A 15,885-nucleotide genomic window follows, 5' to 3' on the forward strand; every position below is an offset into this window, starting at 1 on the left:
ACAGCGTGGTGTTGAGTAATAAATCAGAACAGGGATGAGAGATGAACAAAAATGATATTGTAAACAATCTGCAAAACAGAAAATCACTCTGGGTGGAGGTGGTGTGAGGGTTAAAAAGCAGACAAAGTGCAAAACGGCACTTCAGGCACTTATTTGGGCTCATTGCCATCAGACTTTACTGCAGCAGTGGTGACCATCATCACACTGACCAGCCTGCTGTCCTTGTTTTCTCCATTTATCTATATTTATTCTGTCCTTGTGCTGTACAACACTGTGCAACACACAAATTTTCCCTCAGAGAGATCAATAAAGGCTTGTCTTATCTTAGACACATGCATTTCTGCACACAGAAATAAATTCCTGCTTTGTATTGACTGAAATGAATAAAAGGAGTAAACATGACATTAAACATGACAAACATTTTCACAAAATATTTAAAATCTTTTGGCCTTGTTTTAGCAACAACTACTACTAATGATAATAATAACAATAACAACCTTCTGTTTACAGCATTTTAAAAACAGTCACAAAGTGATTGTAAAGGAATCAAATACCCGATAATAATAACAAATAAATGGTGGAAATCAAACAGAAAACAAGAATTTTACAGTAATTTTATAAGAAGACGTGATTTTATGTGAATCACTCAACTCGGCCCAAAGTTGCATATTTCCGGCAGTTTTGAACGCGTCGTCATTCAGCTCGCGAGGCTGCTGCGTCTCCAGGCTGAAGAACATGACGCTCTCCGGGCTGCTGCTCATCAACATGTCCGCTGTTCTCTGTCCTCAATGAAAAGTCCCGGCAGCCTCACGCGCGCTGTCACACCAAGCTGCATTCAATCGGAAACCAGCTGAACCTGGCCGGACGCGCGCCACCGGCTCAGCATCTGGCGCTCGTCTCCGCCTCTCTCATCCTTCCGAGCGCGCGCGCCCGTTGCGGATGCGTGCGACGGGACGGTCTCGCGCACCTCGCTGTCCCTGCTCCGCGTCGTTCTCCCTCGCTGAAGATATCACTTCCATTCGCCACAATGAGAGGATTTAACGCGTAGCAGCCTCTGCTCCATTTTATTCACATTTCAAGCGTCGAGTTTGTTTTTTTTCCCGTAAAAATGGCGACGGGGGCAGGCTGGCAGCCTCCGTACAACACCTCGACTAGCAACACCAAATACACCCCCTCTCCAACGTCCACTATGTTTTACGACGGGGGTTTGACGCTGGAATACACTCAAGACCTGCATTTGAAGATGAGTAAGAAGATAGCACAACTGACCAAGGTGTGTTGGTGTGAATGGATGACGTAGGATGTAGTGGAGCAGGTTGGGATGTTGTGCTGGTGTGGGATGGGCTGTCACTTGTAAACATGCTGATGAGGAACGATGTGGTGCTGTTTTATGGTGTTTTATCCACTGAGTTTGGTGCAGGTGAGGGGTGCTCGATGCTGATGTGAGCTGTGTTGGTGTGATTGGAGCAGGTTTGGTGATATTTGACTGCTCTGCGTCCTCGCAGGGTTCATAGGTCACCATGAAATACTTCGCTTCTGATGCTAATACGTCGTGGTAGTTACTCATTTGTCCTTTTCAGGAAGTGGATTCTATGCAAACTTATCTAGAAGAGTCAGTCTTCCCCTGTGCAGACTCCTACTACTCCTGCTCTCTGCAGGCTGGTACTGTACTCTGCCTGTAAGACCACACACTATTTCATGAGTGATTACACTGAGAGCTCTCTAGATGCCCAGAGGAATGTGCGCCTCTAAATAAACCCTCTGCCACACAGTTTAACCTGTGCATGTTTTCCTACCATCACAGGGCTGCCATTGCCACCAAGGGCTTAGGGAAGTTATGTAATCTTGGAGGGATGCAGGGGTTTGCCAGAGCTGCTTCTTTGTACTCCACCTGAAACCAGTGAAGGATGCAGGGATGCTGTGTTGTTCTGTAGTGGAGCGTTTAAGGTGGCAGCCACGTTTGCGGCATCCCCAGGCTTTTGTCTTTGCACAAGGGTGGATAAAATGTAAATAAAGCAGTTTGTACGATCGCGCTGTGCAAAGGGAGACGAAAGCAGAGAGTAAGAGGATGTAAGATTTTACATAACAGGCATGGTGATAGTATCCAAGTACAGATTTAGAGTGTGTGCATAGTAGGATAAGCTGCACAAATACACACAACATTGCAAATAGATTGAAAATATCCAGGATTATAATGCAGCAAATTCAGTGGTTGATTGAAATTATTTGCTGTGGTGGAGACGGGCAGGACAATGGTGGGTCCACAGAAGGTGTTTGGACCCAACAAGGTGAACTGGGACAGTCCTGTGTGCAGTTCCTGCTCCTCAAATCAAAGAAATGCAGGTGGAGGTGAAGTCCAGATTGACTCTGGGGGTGTTCGTCTGTGAGTGGGTGCCAGCCCGGTGACGGACAAACTGTCCAGGGTGTTTCTCGCCCAGTGCATGCTGGGAAACGCTTCAGTCCCCCGCTGCTCACATGAGCCTGAACAGAATAAGCAGGTATCAAAGCTGCAAGGATGAAAACAAACGATTCACCCGCCACTGAAATGACAAAGACAGCATTCTGCTGTCAGTCAGAATAGACTGACTTGTTACTCGACAGGCACAGTCGCACTCATGGATCTTTAAATATACGATCAGCTCTGAGAGTCTGTTTGTAGCTGGACTCGAATGTATCATCTGCATGCAGCTCAGTCTGTCACGGCGCTCTCAGCAATAATAATGAGTGTAAACATGACCCCCGAGGTCAGAGGCAGAGACGGGGAAAGTTGCCTGTTTCCTGAATGTGAATTTTCTGGAGCTGGGGTGACAGTGGTTTAACTTTTTCACCTTGTTTGAAGAATTTGAGTGTATTTTACTGCATCTCTGCTGCTGTCCTCTCAAGCCTCCCTAAAAGCTGTTCTGTGTCTCCAGATGTCTTTGCTTTTTAAAAATTGAGAGCAGGTTTATCCCTCGCTCGGTGTTTCGCTTGTGTGGGGTATCTGCAGGCTACCGCTATCTGCTACTAGTTATTCTCTATTTGGGCCATGTGTTACTCTACTGTGGAAACAATTTCATTTCAAGTGAGTGAATCAGACATCAGGTAATTGCTCCTCCTGCGTTTCACGTGTTTCTGTCTTTGCACTTCGCTGTGGGACTTCTTGCATAAACTAAATTCTTGTTGTCTGTGAAGCTGTTGTGCATTTCGTTAATTCTGCTTCCAGTATGTTTTCGCTGAAGTGTGCGAGCACTTCTTGTAGCTTTGCAGACACCGCATTGTTTCCCTCACTAATTGTCATACAGCAGTGCTGTGAGGACGAGCAGGTAGAAAGTAGGATGTCTGTTGTCTGAGAACATGTGAAATCCTTCCCTTTTTTGGACATTTTTCAAAGGATGCACACAGAAGGACATCCCACGTTACCTTGTAACATCAGCAAAGAGATGCATAAATAACCACAACCCTCCAAAATAAAAATGGATGGAGGACAGCACGTGTGATATTCTGACGCAGGAGAGACTTTAATTTGGGGATTCATTTTCTGTCACGTGGCCTCATTCTTCATTGCAAACAATAGGACACAGCCAACATGAGGTCATGCAGCTGCCACTATCAACTAATCAAATTATCCTGTCAAATAATAGATTGATCATTGCGTCCATAAAACTTAAAATGATCTTCAGATAGCTTGGTTTTCAATCCAAACCCAAATCGATTAATTAACACATAGTTTACAACCAAGTGAACCAAAGTAACCTTTGAAAGGCACCTATAAATAAAATGCTTTATTGATCTTATTATTATTTGGCAGACTGATGTTAATCCCTGTTTGTTTGATTTTGCTGGGCAAGGCTGGCTGCTTTTCAAAGCTTTTATTTCTCTCTCGCCTGCAACCAATCAAGACACCTGATGGGGAATACATGGCCCAGGATGAGACAGTTATTATCACGGTCGTCCAGTAAATTGGCTGCTCTGTTCTGATTGAGAGATTGATTACGTGTTGTCCCAACTGGTGTGAACAGGACAACAGAAATGGGATCCAAATGCAGAGGCTGGAGGCAGAGCTGGTGCAGATCAATAATTTATTCATCAAAAGTAAGAGTTAAGGCTTACAGGCTTGTGAGCAGGCAAGAATCAACACCAAGAAGGCAGCTCGAACAGGGAAACAAACCCAAAGAGGTGAGGCGATAAACAGGCGGCAGATCAAAATCCAGGTGGATCCAGAAGAGGTAACAGGAGAAACTGAAGAAATGCATCAGATGAAACAGCAGCGTGAGGCACATGGCAAGCAGCTAGAGACTGGGTGGAGGAGGCCAGGTACCTGCAGGGGTAGATGAGCAAATTGGCAACATTTCCCTGTGCGTAATTGGACGTGACAGTCAGGTGATTGGGAAAGGAGGAAAAGTCCGAGGTCATCTGATGGAGAGTGGCGTAGATTGTGTCTGACGAAGTGGGAATGGAAGCTGGAGGGAGGCACAGAGAGGCAGGCTGTGACACGTGATGTGAAGAGTGGCCAGCGGCTGCAAAGGTTTAAAGAAGACATCGTGGATTTGCCTTTCAGACCGTTGCATCATCTGGAAGAGTTAGTGCAGTGCCACATTGAGTCCATAGCAAGACAAGCTTCAGCAGCTTTAATCACCATTTCAGCGATTTTAAGTGCAACTGTTGCCTGTTGAAGGCAAGCAGATCAGACAGGACACAAGAAAATGCTGATTTTGGAGCAGATTTCAAGAAGGCATTATATATGTGAGGGAGACAGCTGTCAGCAGGCTATTTTCTGGTAACCTTGCTGGATTGTCCACTTGTACTGTCAGTGAAGATGGAACAAAAAGCAGCTGAAAAATTAGAAAAGCTCTCTGCAGCAAACGAAAATGTGGGGACACGTCAGTCAGCCTGCTGTGTTTCTTCAGTCTTTCATCTCTGTGATCATAAGAGAAAATAAACTCAATAACGATTTGTAGCAAGCCAACAATCCTCCAAAACATGACAGCATGACACCTTTACCAATATTCACGTTGGGAGATGTTTGCTGTGCCGTGACTTGTCTTGTACCCTGCTGTTTTTCCGCATCCCACAGAAAACACTGTATTTTCTCCATCAGACGGAGTCAGCGTGCCCTTGTTCCTGCCTGCTGTGGTTGTGGCTGAGGTTGTGATGTGGTGTAGTGATGCTACAAAGCCGAGTGTCATCGGTGCATCGCAGCAGCACGACAGCGAACGCCGAGACAGATGCAAAGTGCCTTTACACCAAGACTGGGAGGACAAAATAATTGCTGTGTGCTTCAGCTAATTGGCAACAGAGACCGTGGCGTCACTTCATGATAGTGAAGGAAAGCAGAGACTGAGACCTTCAGAAGTCCTTTAATCAGTGAAAATGGCGGCTTTTGTTAAAGCCAAATGCTGCAGTTGTCCTACTCCAGACATTATTGACCTTTATTGTGTTGCTCAGTCAATAGCGATCGACTGTACAAAATGTCCTTTAGCCTCAGCTGGTACCCTCCTGGGTAACCATCCGTTCTTCATCCAGCAGCTTTATAGTTGACATATTGATGATCGGGGGCGGCACGGTGGGGCAGCAGGTAGTGCGCGTGCCTCACAGCAAGAAGGTTCGACCCCCGGATCGGGCGGGGCCTTTCTGTGTGAAGTTTGCATGTTCTTCCCGTGCATGCGTGGGTTCCCTCCTGGCACTCCGGCTTCCTCCCACAGACCAAAAACATGCTCATTAGGTTCATTGGTGACTCTAAATTGTCCTTAGGTGTGAGTGTGAGCGTGGATGGTTGTGTGTCTTGTGTGTTGCCCTGCGATCGATTGGCGAGGGTGTACCCCGCCTCTCACCTGTTGACAGCTGGGATAGGCTCCAGCTCCCCGCAACCCCGAAAGGGATAGTCGGGTATAGATAATGGATGGATGGATGGATATTGATGATCGCAGGACTCCGACTGGAAATCCTGCTTGATCATTGGCCTTTGAAAATCGGCTTTTGGCCAGTGTAATTGTAGATATGGTGCAGTTTGAGTGGTCACACATGCTACACTACAAGCTGAATTAGCTCAAATGAAAAGGAACCCAGTTTGTTTCATTCACCTGCCACCACTGGTGAAGGACTCTGTTGGTGGTTTTAGCTGTTTTCCACAAGCTCAAATAAATCAGTGAAATAAACTCCCAAAAAGCAGAGAAAGGCAATATTCATACGCCTGTTTTTCTTATTAAAAAACACAGCCTCGCGCCTTCTGATTTCCAAATTCTCTCTTTTATCGAGCAGACTTGCCTTGTTAACCCACTGCAAAATACACTTCATTCAAACAGAAGTGAAATGAAACTCACCCAAAGGTCTTTGTTAGTCTTTATATATATTTTCCGTCCCAGTGACAGTCCATGGAGGCTGTTGTGCTGGTTTTAGCGGTCATCGACAGAGCGGCTCCCATGCAGTCAGTAAAATGGTTTGCACACGCAGTTCATGAGCAGAACATGGATGCTTCACATTTTTGACCATCACGGGGGAGGGCCGTCTCATGAGGACAGTGGCTGGATGCTCTTCATTCTCCGTTACTGAGGATGTTAATCAGCTTTTCTTGGCTTGCCACATTGCGCCTGTCCAGTCGACAGGTGATTAAACAGATCCAGATCCAGATCCAGCGCGCTGGAAGCAACTCATTTCATGGCACGCTGACTAAGCTTACATGCATTATAGTCAGTTTTAATCATTCCCGTCCACTCTAAGACAGTAGAGACCGTCTTCTGAAGGGTGTGTTTGGTGCAAAGGAAGACAGAACATGAGAAGAGTGAGTTCTGTGCTGGTTGTTTGTGTTTTGCTGAAACATTTCCACGTTCTGTACAATACACAACGTTAAACCTGGACAGTCCTGAATGCATGTCGCAGCAGCCGGCGGGGAAATGGTGAGATGAAGATGACAAAACATAGATCAGCATGGGAGCATTATGCTGTAAAAGAGGACAATGATTCATGTAAATATTGCGACACTGTCTTAAAATACATCAGCGTTGTACCAGCTGAAAAGAGGCAGGGGGCTGCATCAGTTCTTGCTTGATAAACAACTTAAACAATTGATTGTTTAACTGTTATTGTAGCTCATCAGTCCAAGCTTACAGAATTAGTTAACCAGAAAATGTATTTTCATCACTGCTCATTGCTGTATTGCAACGCAATCATTTTAAGACAGAATAATTGCACTGTGAAGGATTATTTGTGGGAAGCGAGCTTTCGTGTTAGACTGGAGACATAAATAGTAATGTGAGGTACTCTTGTTCCGAGGAGATGTAGAGACAAAGAAATAAGAGAGAGGGGAGAGAGGAAGATAAAGAAAAGGGGGGAAAGATAAAAGGAAGACAGCAAAGGGAGAGGAGAGAGAGATGAAAGCAGCAGGCACACCAGCGTCATTAAAATAATCATGTATAATTGAAGGAACATTTCCATGGCTGACTTACTGCTGGGAATCAAAGGCTGACAGTGGAGGAGAACGGGAGGGTAACATCGACGTGACTTTCTCTGCTGGCTGAAAGGCTTATATATCGTCAAGGTACCGCCAGTAATTCACTTTTAAATAAAAAACACCCAAGTCGTGAATGCCATGAGGCAAACAGCCGCCAACGTGAGCAAAAATCAGTTCTGGTGTAGGACTTTCATGGCAGGGTAAAAGACGAGGCTTGTGGTGTTTTGTCTTCTGTTATCAATGAGTCCAAACTCATATTCGACATTGTTTACAAAGCTCACGCCTCCATGCTGAAGAACTCCACTGAGAGACGCTTTTTTTCTTGGTGTTATTCATCACAGTTCAGTTAATCTTGATTCAAAAGCCTGAATAGTGTAATGAACTGTCTTTGACCTCCGGTTGACTCTGCTGCAGAGCTTCAGTCATGCAACAGTTAGCTTAAAGGTTTATTCTCCGAGCATGAAGCAAACTTAGAGCGGTTTCAGCAGCTAGGTCTGGTTTATGATCATCAGGATCGCTTTCATGCTTCCAATCAAAGCGCTTGTCATTTAGCGGCAGATGGCGCCCTCTTTCTGACGACAGAATTGGGGTAGCTGTGACAATTTTTTGTAACTTTCCACAATCGAGGTTTAATCTCGTTTCTCACTCCATGAATGTCTGAGTGAGTGAGAGCGTGCACTGTTGTCCCCGCATGTCCTTTGCGTACTGTGTTTAAACCTTTCACTTCACCTGGAAGTGGAACAAACTGTGGAGTTTCTCGTCCTGATGCCAGCAGACCTGTAATTCAGCTGACCGTGACTGAATATTAGCTGCTCGCTGGGGGCCTGAATCTGCTGAAGCTTGAGGTTTTTTAAAGCTCCTGCATATCATTTAGCTCCAGCACATATAAAACCCATTTAAAAGTCTTTGAGAGAGCACAAGCACAACTGACTACATGTTATTCACTTAGGCTCGTTTGCGGAGAGTGCCACAGCCGACGGAGGACGTTCAGGTGACCGTGCGGGATTTTACTTCATTTTTGTGTTAACCGAGGAGTGAAAAAGATCCAAACATCCACATTTATCACAGGAGCTTTTGGCAGAGCTGCGCTTTAATGCCCATTCTTTGCTGTGCTGTGGGATCACTGCTCGCTCTTCCTGTTCCCACCTTCTTTGTTGGGACGATGTCTTGGCTCAGTGAGCTTTGCGTGTGGTGTAATCCTGCCTCAGTTTGTTCTCTTTACCTGAGTCAGGCTTTTCTTTGCTTTTTCTATGAAACTCCCGAAGGTTAAAAATGACTAGGCTTGTGCAATCAGATCTTCTATCAACAGCTGAAGGGATGATTGACGATTGTTTTTTCCATCGCCCACATTAAGGCAATCTTAACTCATCTCATTGTCAGAGCTAAGACCTTATAAGAATGCATTTGGAGATGTTGCTGTCATGCTGTGATGAACCTGCTCCCATCCCTTTCTCCTCTTGACAATCTCAAGTAACCATGGATGAAATGAAAATAGAAACGATTACCTAACCCTGCTTTGGACACAAAGGGAGGTGATTGTGTGTAACAGCTGTGTGTACACTCCTCTGTCTGTGGATAATACTGTCTTTAATCAGAATGCAAAACCAATTTCTCTCCTTTCTCGATGATATTGGTATCGATTCTGCCGCACTCTGAATGAAGAACTGAGCTTTACTCTTCGCTGTAGAACTATTGATCTGATATTGAAACAGTGGATAAGAGCTCTCTGTCCCGTCCTCATTCTGTCGTCTAATTCTCTTCCTGTCTCCAGGTAATTTATGCTCTCAACACCAAGAATGACGAACACGAGGAAGAAATTGAGTCCCTGAAAGAAGCCCACGAGGACGAGGTATGGACGCCACAGAACACAACCGCCTAAGATTGTTTAAGATATTCAAACTTATTATTTTGGTTTTTGTTGCGATGGAGAACTTAAGTGAAGTAGCATTGTCTTGAGAGTTTTCCTCACCTGACAGTATGCTGTAGTGGGAGGAGAGGGGCAGCAGGAAATCCTGTGTCACACTGCCATTTTGGTGTCAAGACTGTCTGTATTTTAGCTGTCTGCTGCCCACCTGCAGGGAGCAGGTCAATGCTGCACTGTGCATGGTGCATCCGTGGGTTTGTCACATGGGGTTCAGTATCTTGCCCAAGAATACTTCAACATTGAGACTGAGGCGAGGTTCTGATAAGCAGACCGCTCGACCTCCTGAGCCGGTCTGTAGCTGCCATATGAAAGGAAAAGCCCAACAGAAAGTGTGTTATTTGTGCATGACAGCATAATGCATTTGTGCTAAAGCTGAAAATGGCATGCACCAAACAATCTGACTTAAGACGTGCGTGCACAGTCCACCTTGAAATGTTTGCATGTGGATGCGTCTCATATCCCGCCTGCCACACGCCCGCATTCAATCATAAATGGTCAACGCAAAGCACCATACAAATGCTGCAGCAGTTCAGCGATCCTGCTCATGGTATGGCACGGCAACAACAGAGAGGAAGGCAAAGAAAGGGAATTTTTCTGACAAAGAAATCAAATCACATTTGGTGAGATATGGACAATATTAGAAGATATCAAAAGCTCTGTTCTGCATTTCTTTAATGCAGTTTGTAACGCACAGGTGTGCATATTCCCCAGGGAATCGAGCTGGCAGGTGGATTTTTTTTTCTCTTTGGATAGAGCCAGGCTAGCTGTTTGCCTCTGCTTCCAGTCTTTATGCTAAGCTAACCGGCTGCTGGCTGTAGCTTCATGCTTGAACAGACAGACATGAGAGTGGCACTGATCTTCTAATCCAACTCATATCTGAATCACAGCAGGTACAATTTCAAAACTGACCAGTCTGTGTGTTCAAAATGCTTTTAATACTTTGTACAGTGGGTTTCCTGGACTGGTTCCACAGCAACAGATCAAGTGCAGCTGTCGATCAAAAGTCATGATCTCCACTGACAAGCAGAGTTTATTTAAGGACATGACCTAAGCTCATATGAAGCTGCTTTAAATGTAGCTGATTTCATTCATCATGCGTTCAGAGAGAAGCTTTAGTTGTACCATGGTCTAAGGTGTTAATTTAATTGTTGCTCTCAAGTGTTAAATTTTCATAGTGGGACTGCCAAGAAACATTTCTTGGAGGTAGCAGTGTTGTGCTGGCTCCTGTTTGTATTTATTTCTTGATTTTACCCTGTACTTCTTATTTCCACCTACTCTGTATGTGGGTTTTGGAAATCCTCTGCAAGTTGTAATTTAAAAAAAAAGATTTCTAATGTAATGTTTGTCACATTGGATGGTAAAACTGGCTGTTTACGTGCAGCTGAATTCTTGTGTTACATCATTTCTGCTCAGGTCCAACACATTGTGACGGAAACCAGAGACAAGATCATGCAGTACAAGAGCAAGATGGCGGACGAGGCAGACCTGAGGCGGCGACTGGCCAGTCTGGAAGAATCTGTCGAACTCCATGAACACATGAAGAGACAGGTCATTCACTGCTGCTGGGCACCACGGGGGCTTCGTTTAGTTTGCTTATGTTTGGTGTAACTGTTTTGTGTTCCTTCTTATGTCATTACCTTCGTGTTATGTTGTGTTGCAGCTCTGCAGCAGCCTTTAATGAACTGAATTAATGCAATCTGAATTGAGCTTGTGGTAGGATATAGCAGTGCTTGCATGCAATTGCAGTTGTGCATTTACATAATGTATTGCAGTTGCTGTAATGTATTGCAAAACAATGTAATGCAGCTGCTGTAATGTTTTGTTCCTGTCAGGCTTTAGCAGAGTTTGAGATGTACAGGCAGAGAATGGAGGATTCCCAGCTCTGCACTGAGGCCCAGCACACACAGAGAGTGGTTTCTATGAGCAGAGAGGTAAGGCTTTACACACACACACTCACAAATATATATATATATAATCACACAGCCTGTTGAAATTTCATTCATTATGAATTTGATGCCTGCAACACGTTTCAGAAAAGTTACGACTCTGTGTTACATCAGCCTGTCTTTGAACAGCACTCAGGAGGCGTTTGGGAAGTAAGGACACTAATTGTTGAAGTTTTGAAAGTGAAATTCTTTCCCATTCTTTCTTGGCATTTAAGTTCACATGTTCAATAGCCCGGGGTCTCTGCTGTCGTATTTGCGCTGCATATTGCGCCACAGATTTGCAGTGGGAGATGGGTTTGATTGACAGCTTGGGCAGGGATGTTCCTGAAAAAGATGTTGTCTGGATGGCAGCCTAGGCTGTGAGTACCCTTTAATATTAATGGTGCCTTCACAGATGTGCAGATCACCCATTGGCACTAACACACCGCCATACGTCAGAGATGGTGACTTCTGAACTGATAGCAATCTGGATGGATCGTTTCCTGTTGCTGGCATCAACTCTAGAGTGAATATGTATTCACAAACAAACAATAAGTTCATTAGTTTTAACATTAAATATCATGTCTTTGCACTGTGTTGAATATGGGTTCCAACCTTTTTGGAATCGGGGCTGTTGATGCGATACAGTTTTCCAGTAAGCACTGAGTTCGAGACAGTCAGAATAAAACCGCATAGGCTGTAAAAAGATGCAGAGTAGCTAAATATCAAGCCGCTATGATTACATGTATCATACTATCACGCCATGTCATGATTCATAGCATCCCGTCACATGACACGGCATCATCTGCGACTGCTTCTGTAGAGTCTGATGGCAGCGGACATAAATGAACACCTGAAGTGAGCTTATATGTGATGAGCTGGTGGCTAAATGAGCTCAGTTCATCATCTCTTCATCTGTGCTGGGGTTGGTGTGTGTTAGCTTCGGTCTTGTCCCTCGTCTTCCTCTCTGCCACTGCCTTCACACTGTCCACCTTCAGCCCGACCAAAGAGATGCCTTCTGCACCAACCTGAATGAGTCTGCTAGCATCGCAGGACATCACATCCCACAGAACATTTTTGTATATTTTTTCACCCTCATGTCTGTCAAACCTTTGATGTAACAGCAAACACAGAAGTTTGTTGCTGCAGTTTCAACATGTTGAGGTGTAGAGCACTTGTTTTGGCACTGAGAGAAATAACTAATACGTATACTGACAGCATCGTGCACAGGGGTTTAATGAGATTCTGGGAGTATTTAGCTTGGCACGGGTACAGACTCGGTTGGCAATAACACATGAACGATTCAAACGGAAAAGAATGTTTCGTGGTTTCAATAGGTGGAGGAGATGCGTCGGGATTTTGAGGAGAAGCTACGGGCGTTCAGCCAGGCTCAGGCCCAGTTTGAGGCGGAGAAGCGGCGAGCGCTGGAGGATCTGAGGGCCACCCACCGCCAGGAGGTGGAGGAACTCCTCAACAACCAGCAAAACCAGAGCGCCACCTCCACCGAAGACCAGGAGAAACTGGCCGAGCTCCATAGACAAGAGGTGGGCTAAGACTGAGAGAGCAAGGAAGATAGATGTGTTCCAGCTGGCTAAAATCCTTGGTTTGAAGCATAGTGTGGGCTTGAGTGGAGATTTTATACAGCAAGTTACTTGATGGGGTAATTGCTGTTTTGGAGGCTTATTAGGTGTTTTGGTGCACTTGGCTTTTGAGTATGATATAAACCTGCAGTGGAAATAATCTGGCCGTGGACCTTTGTTGCATGTCATCCCCTTATTTTATTCCCATTTTTTTCCTTTCCTCTCAACTGTTAACTAACCAGTACAGCAGATTTACCAGAGACTAACCTTTCAAAAGAACACAAGATGGTAAAATAAGAAAAATATGTTTGCAGTTGGCGGTTTCATTCCAAAGATTAGCCGTGACTAATATTCAAATCTGAGGCAAAAGTCAAAGAATTTGTCTTCGTTTATCCATCTCTGTGTAGGTGGAGGCCTTGATGGAGAGGGTGGAGGAGCTTACAAAGGATAAGGTCCGTCTGATGGAGGAGTACGAGGCCAAGCTGGCCAAGGCTCAGGAGTATTATGAGAGGGAGCTGGAGGCCATGAGGAGAACGCACCAGCTCACCACGGAGAACCTGCTGGCCTGGAAAAGGACCGAGGTAAAACAGCAACAGCTGACACATTGTCACTGAAAAACACGTTTGGGCTCATTATTTAGAATTTAATAGTGTAATTCTCCTCTCATGTGAAGGTTGAGCTTCGCAAGGAGTTCCAGGCTCAGGAAGCAGCGCTGCAGCGCTCGCTGTCCAAGCTGAGGAGCGAGCTTCAGAAAGCACAGGAGGAGGCCAGAGAAAACCGAGACAAGACCAACAGGCTGCAGACATCGCTGGCCAACGCCGAGGGAACTGTCAAGGTGTGTGTGTGTATGTGTGTGTGTGTGTGCGTAGACAAACAGATCAATGGGTGGATGAACATGATTCTTTTTGGGCAAACCGAGGACAAATACTCACACTCAAAGACAGTATCCCCAGCAATGCTCGAATAGTATGAGAGTCTTCTTTTGGTTCAGTTGGGAAGGAAAGTGGCCTAAATTAGATGGAAAACAGTTGCAGAAAACAAAGGCAAAAGTAAAAGCCTCAGGGTGGAAACGTTTTCAAGAGTCTTCCAGCGGTGGGAAATCTAATGGGGTGTGCGCTTATGGTCCTGCAGGCGAATCTATAGAGTCTGAATAGCTGGATCGGTTCATGTGACCGGAGGCTGTGATGGGAGAGCTATGGCTGGGTTTTAAAATACCAAATGTTTGATTGTTGTGGTGTAATTGCGAGTGTGTGTTTCTGTGTGTGCCCCGCAGAACCTGCACAAGCAGCTGGAGGAAGCCATCCAGGACGGGGAGATCTGGGTGATGCAGCTGAAGGACACTGAGTATGAACTGGAGGGCAGCAGGGAACGAGTTCAACAGCAGGCAACTGAAATCCTTCATAAAGCCAGTAAGATGGATTTCTCGCCGTTCACTGCTGGAGTTTACAGCGCTGTGCACGATTTTCCGTTCCTCTGTTTGTCAGCCTTGGTCTTATTCTCATGTTTTTGTCCATTATGACTGTTGGTCATGACAGCATTTCAGCTGCAGCGTAATCCCTCCAGTTTATGACCACCAGAAGTGCTTTTTTTGCTACTAAGATTGTTACTCTTAGTGTGACAACAGTATGGAAAGGATCCCTGCAGAGACAGACCTTTTTGTTGAAGAGTAAGATCCTTTTTGTTTAACCAGAAAAGCCGCTATATCGGCCTCACCAAAACCACCAGATTTCAGTCAAACTCTCCAGCTTTTTCCTGGTACAAGAGGTAATTACCAGATAATGGAAACTCCCAGTCAGCACTGGTGAAGTGACAGGTGAAATGAACCTCAGAATAAATGAAAATATCAGCCCTGTGTTATCCTTTCAGCCTATAGAGGAAGATCTGAGATACCTTCTGCTTAACTGCGTCTGCGTGGAGCCTTTTTTTTTTTTTTGCCAGAATAATAATCAGAATAACAGCCCCATCTAAAAAAAAACCTTTTGTAAACTGTCTTGTTTGGGAAGAATTTTGGTTCCATTTGAGAGCTCTGGATTAAACATTTTATAATCCATTCAAAAGAGGAACATTTGTCATGTAAACCCTCTTATGACTTCTTTCTCTTTTTGGGAACATTTGCTCCTTTTCTGCCCGTTTCATTTCAGTGAAAAATGCACCGCACTTTTTCTCCATCCCATTTCCCCGTTCTCCACCAGTGTTATGAGCAGCGCGTCTTTCTCAGGGGAAACTTTGAAGAGCTGACACCTTTGGGGAGAGCTCGCCTCCTGTTCAACAACCCTGGCTGCAGTACATTTTGATGAAACTGTCTCAGCAGTAAAGCAATAATAATGCCAAATGCTCAAATCAGTTTTAGAGGTTGCCTGTGGTGGAGATTTGCATTGAACGAGTGAGAACTGCTCCTTTGAGTCAGTGATTTTGATTTGGCTGTTCCCAGGTCAGATTGGCTCCTTGCAGGCCACTCAGATGGCCCACGAGGCAACCATCAGGAACCTGGACCAGGAGCAGAGCCGGCTGAAGGAGAAGATCGGCAGGTTGGAGGAGGAGAGGGAGGCTCTGCTCAACCAGAGCCAAGCCGCCAACGAACAGCACAAGCAGCAAGTGCTCAAGCTCGAACAGGTACGATGGGCCCTTCATTCATCCTAGTCCAGTCTGGGGGGTAAAACAGCTCATGAATCAGTCTCTGTCTGTCCCCAGTCTCTGCGTGAGGAGCACCAGGGTTATGAGAAGGAGCTCTCCAGGCTGAGAGCGCACTATGAGGAGGAGCTGCTGCGCTTCAGGGAGGCCCAGGTCAGAGCGCTGGAGGAAATGGAGGAGAAACACCAGGCCATGAGTGAAGAGGCTCAACAGGAGAAGGAGGAGGAGAAGAAACTCCTCATGGCGGTAAGTCCAATGTTCGTATGGAGTGATTGACTTTAATGTGCTCATGTTTTCATGTTGTCTGACAAATATAAATACACACAGGCAATAGAAAATCAAGTCATTTGAGATGGTGTTACATCCATGAGATCCACACATTGATTTGGATAAATGCTG

The 15,885-nt window shown here is 45.3% G+C and overlaps 1 protein-coding gene across 2 annotated transcripts in view; it reads left to right on the forward strand.

Annotated features, from left to right (window-relative positions):
• Positions 1 to 928: 928 nt before the first annotated feature.
• The window catches only part of fam184aa (family with sequence similarity 184 member Aa), a 36,320-nt gene continuing 21,363 nt past the window's right edge, over positions 929 to 15,885 (forward strand). Inside the window, exons 1-10 of one of the 2 annotated variants that reach the window (XM_070957836.1) lie at positions 929 to 1,273; positions 9,198 to 9,275; positions 10,764 to 10,898; positions 11,183 to 11,281; positions 12,613 to 12,819; positions 13,263 to 13,436; positions 13,529 to 13,690; positions 14,129 to 14,264; positions 15,287 to 15,468; positions 15,547 to 15,732. In XM_070957836.1, coding sequence (XP_070813937.1) covers positions 1,109 to 1,273; positions 9,198 to 9,275; positions 10,764 to 10,898; positions 11,183 to 11,281; positions 12,613 to 12,819; positions 13,263 to 13,436; positions 13,529 to 13,690; positions 14,129 to 14,264; positions 15,287 to 15,468; positions 15,547 to 15,732 — 1,524 coding nt within the window. In that variant the 5' untranslated portion in view covers positions 929 to 1,108. The remainder of the gene's footprint in view (positions 1,274 to 9,197; positions 9,276 to 10,763; positions 10,899 to 11,182; positions 11,282 to 12,612; positions 12,820 to 13,262; positions 13,437 to 13,528; positions 13,691 to 14,128; positions 14,265 to 15,286; positions 15,469 to 15,546; positions 15,733 to 15,885) is intronic. The other variant, XM_070957837.1, reaches the window with a different exon arrangement.

This window comes from Chaetodon trifascialis, chromosome 24 (assembly GCF_039877785.1).
Source record: "Chaetodon trifascialis isolate fChaTrf1 chromosome 24, fChaTrf1.hap1, whole genome shotgun sequence".
NCBI lineage: Eukaryota > Metazoa > Chordata > Actinopteri > Chaetodontiformes > Chaetodontidae > Chaetodon > Chaetodon trifascialis.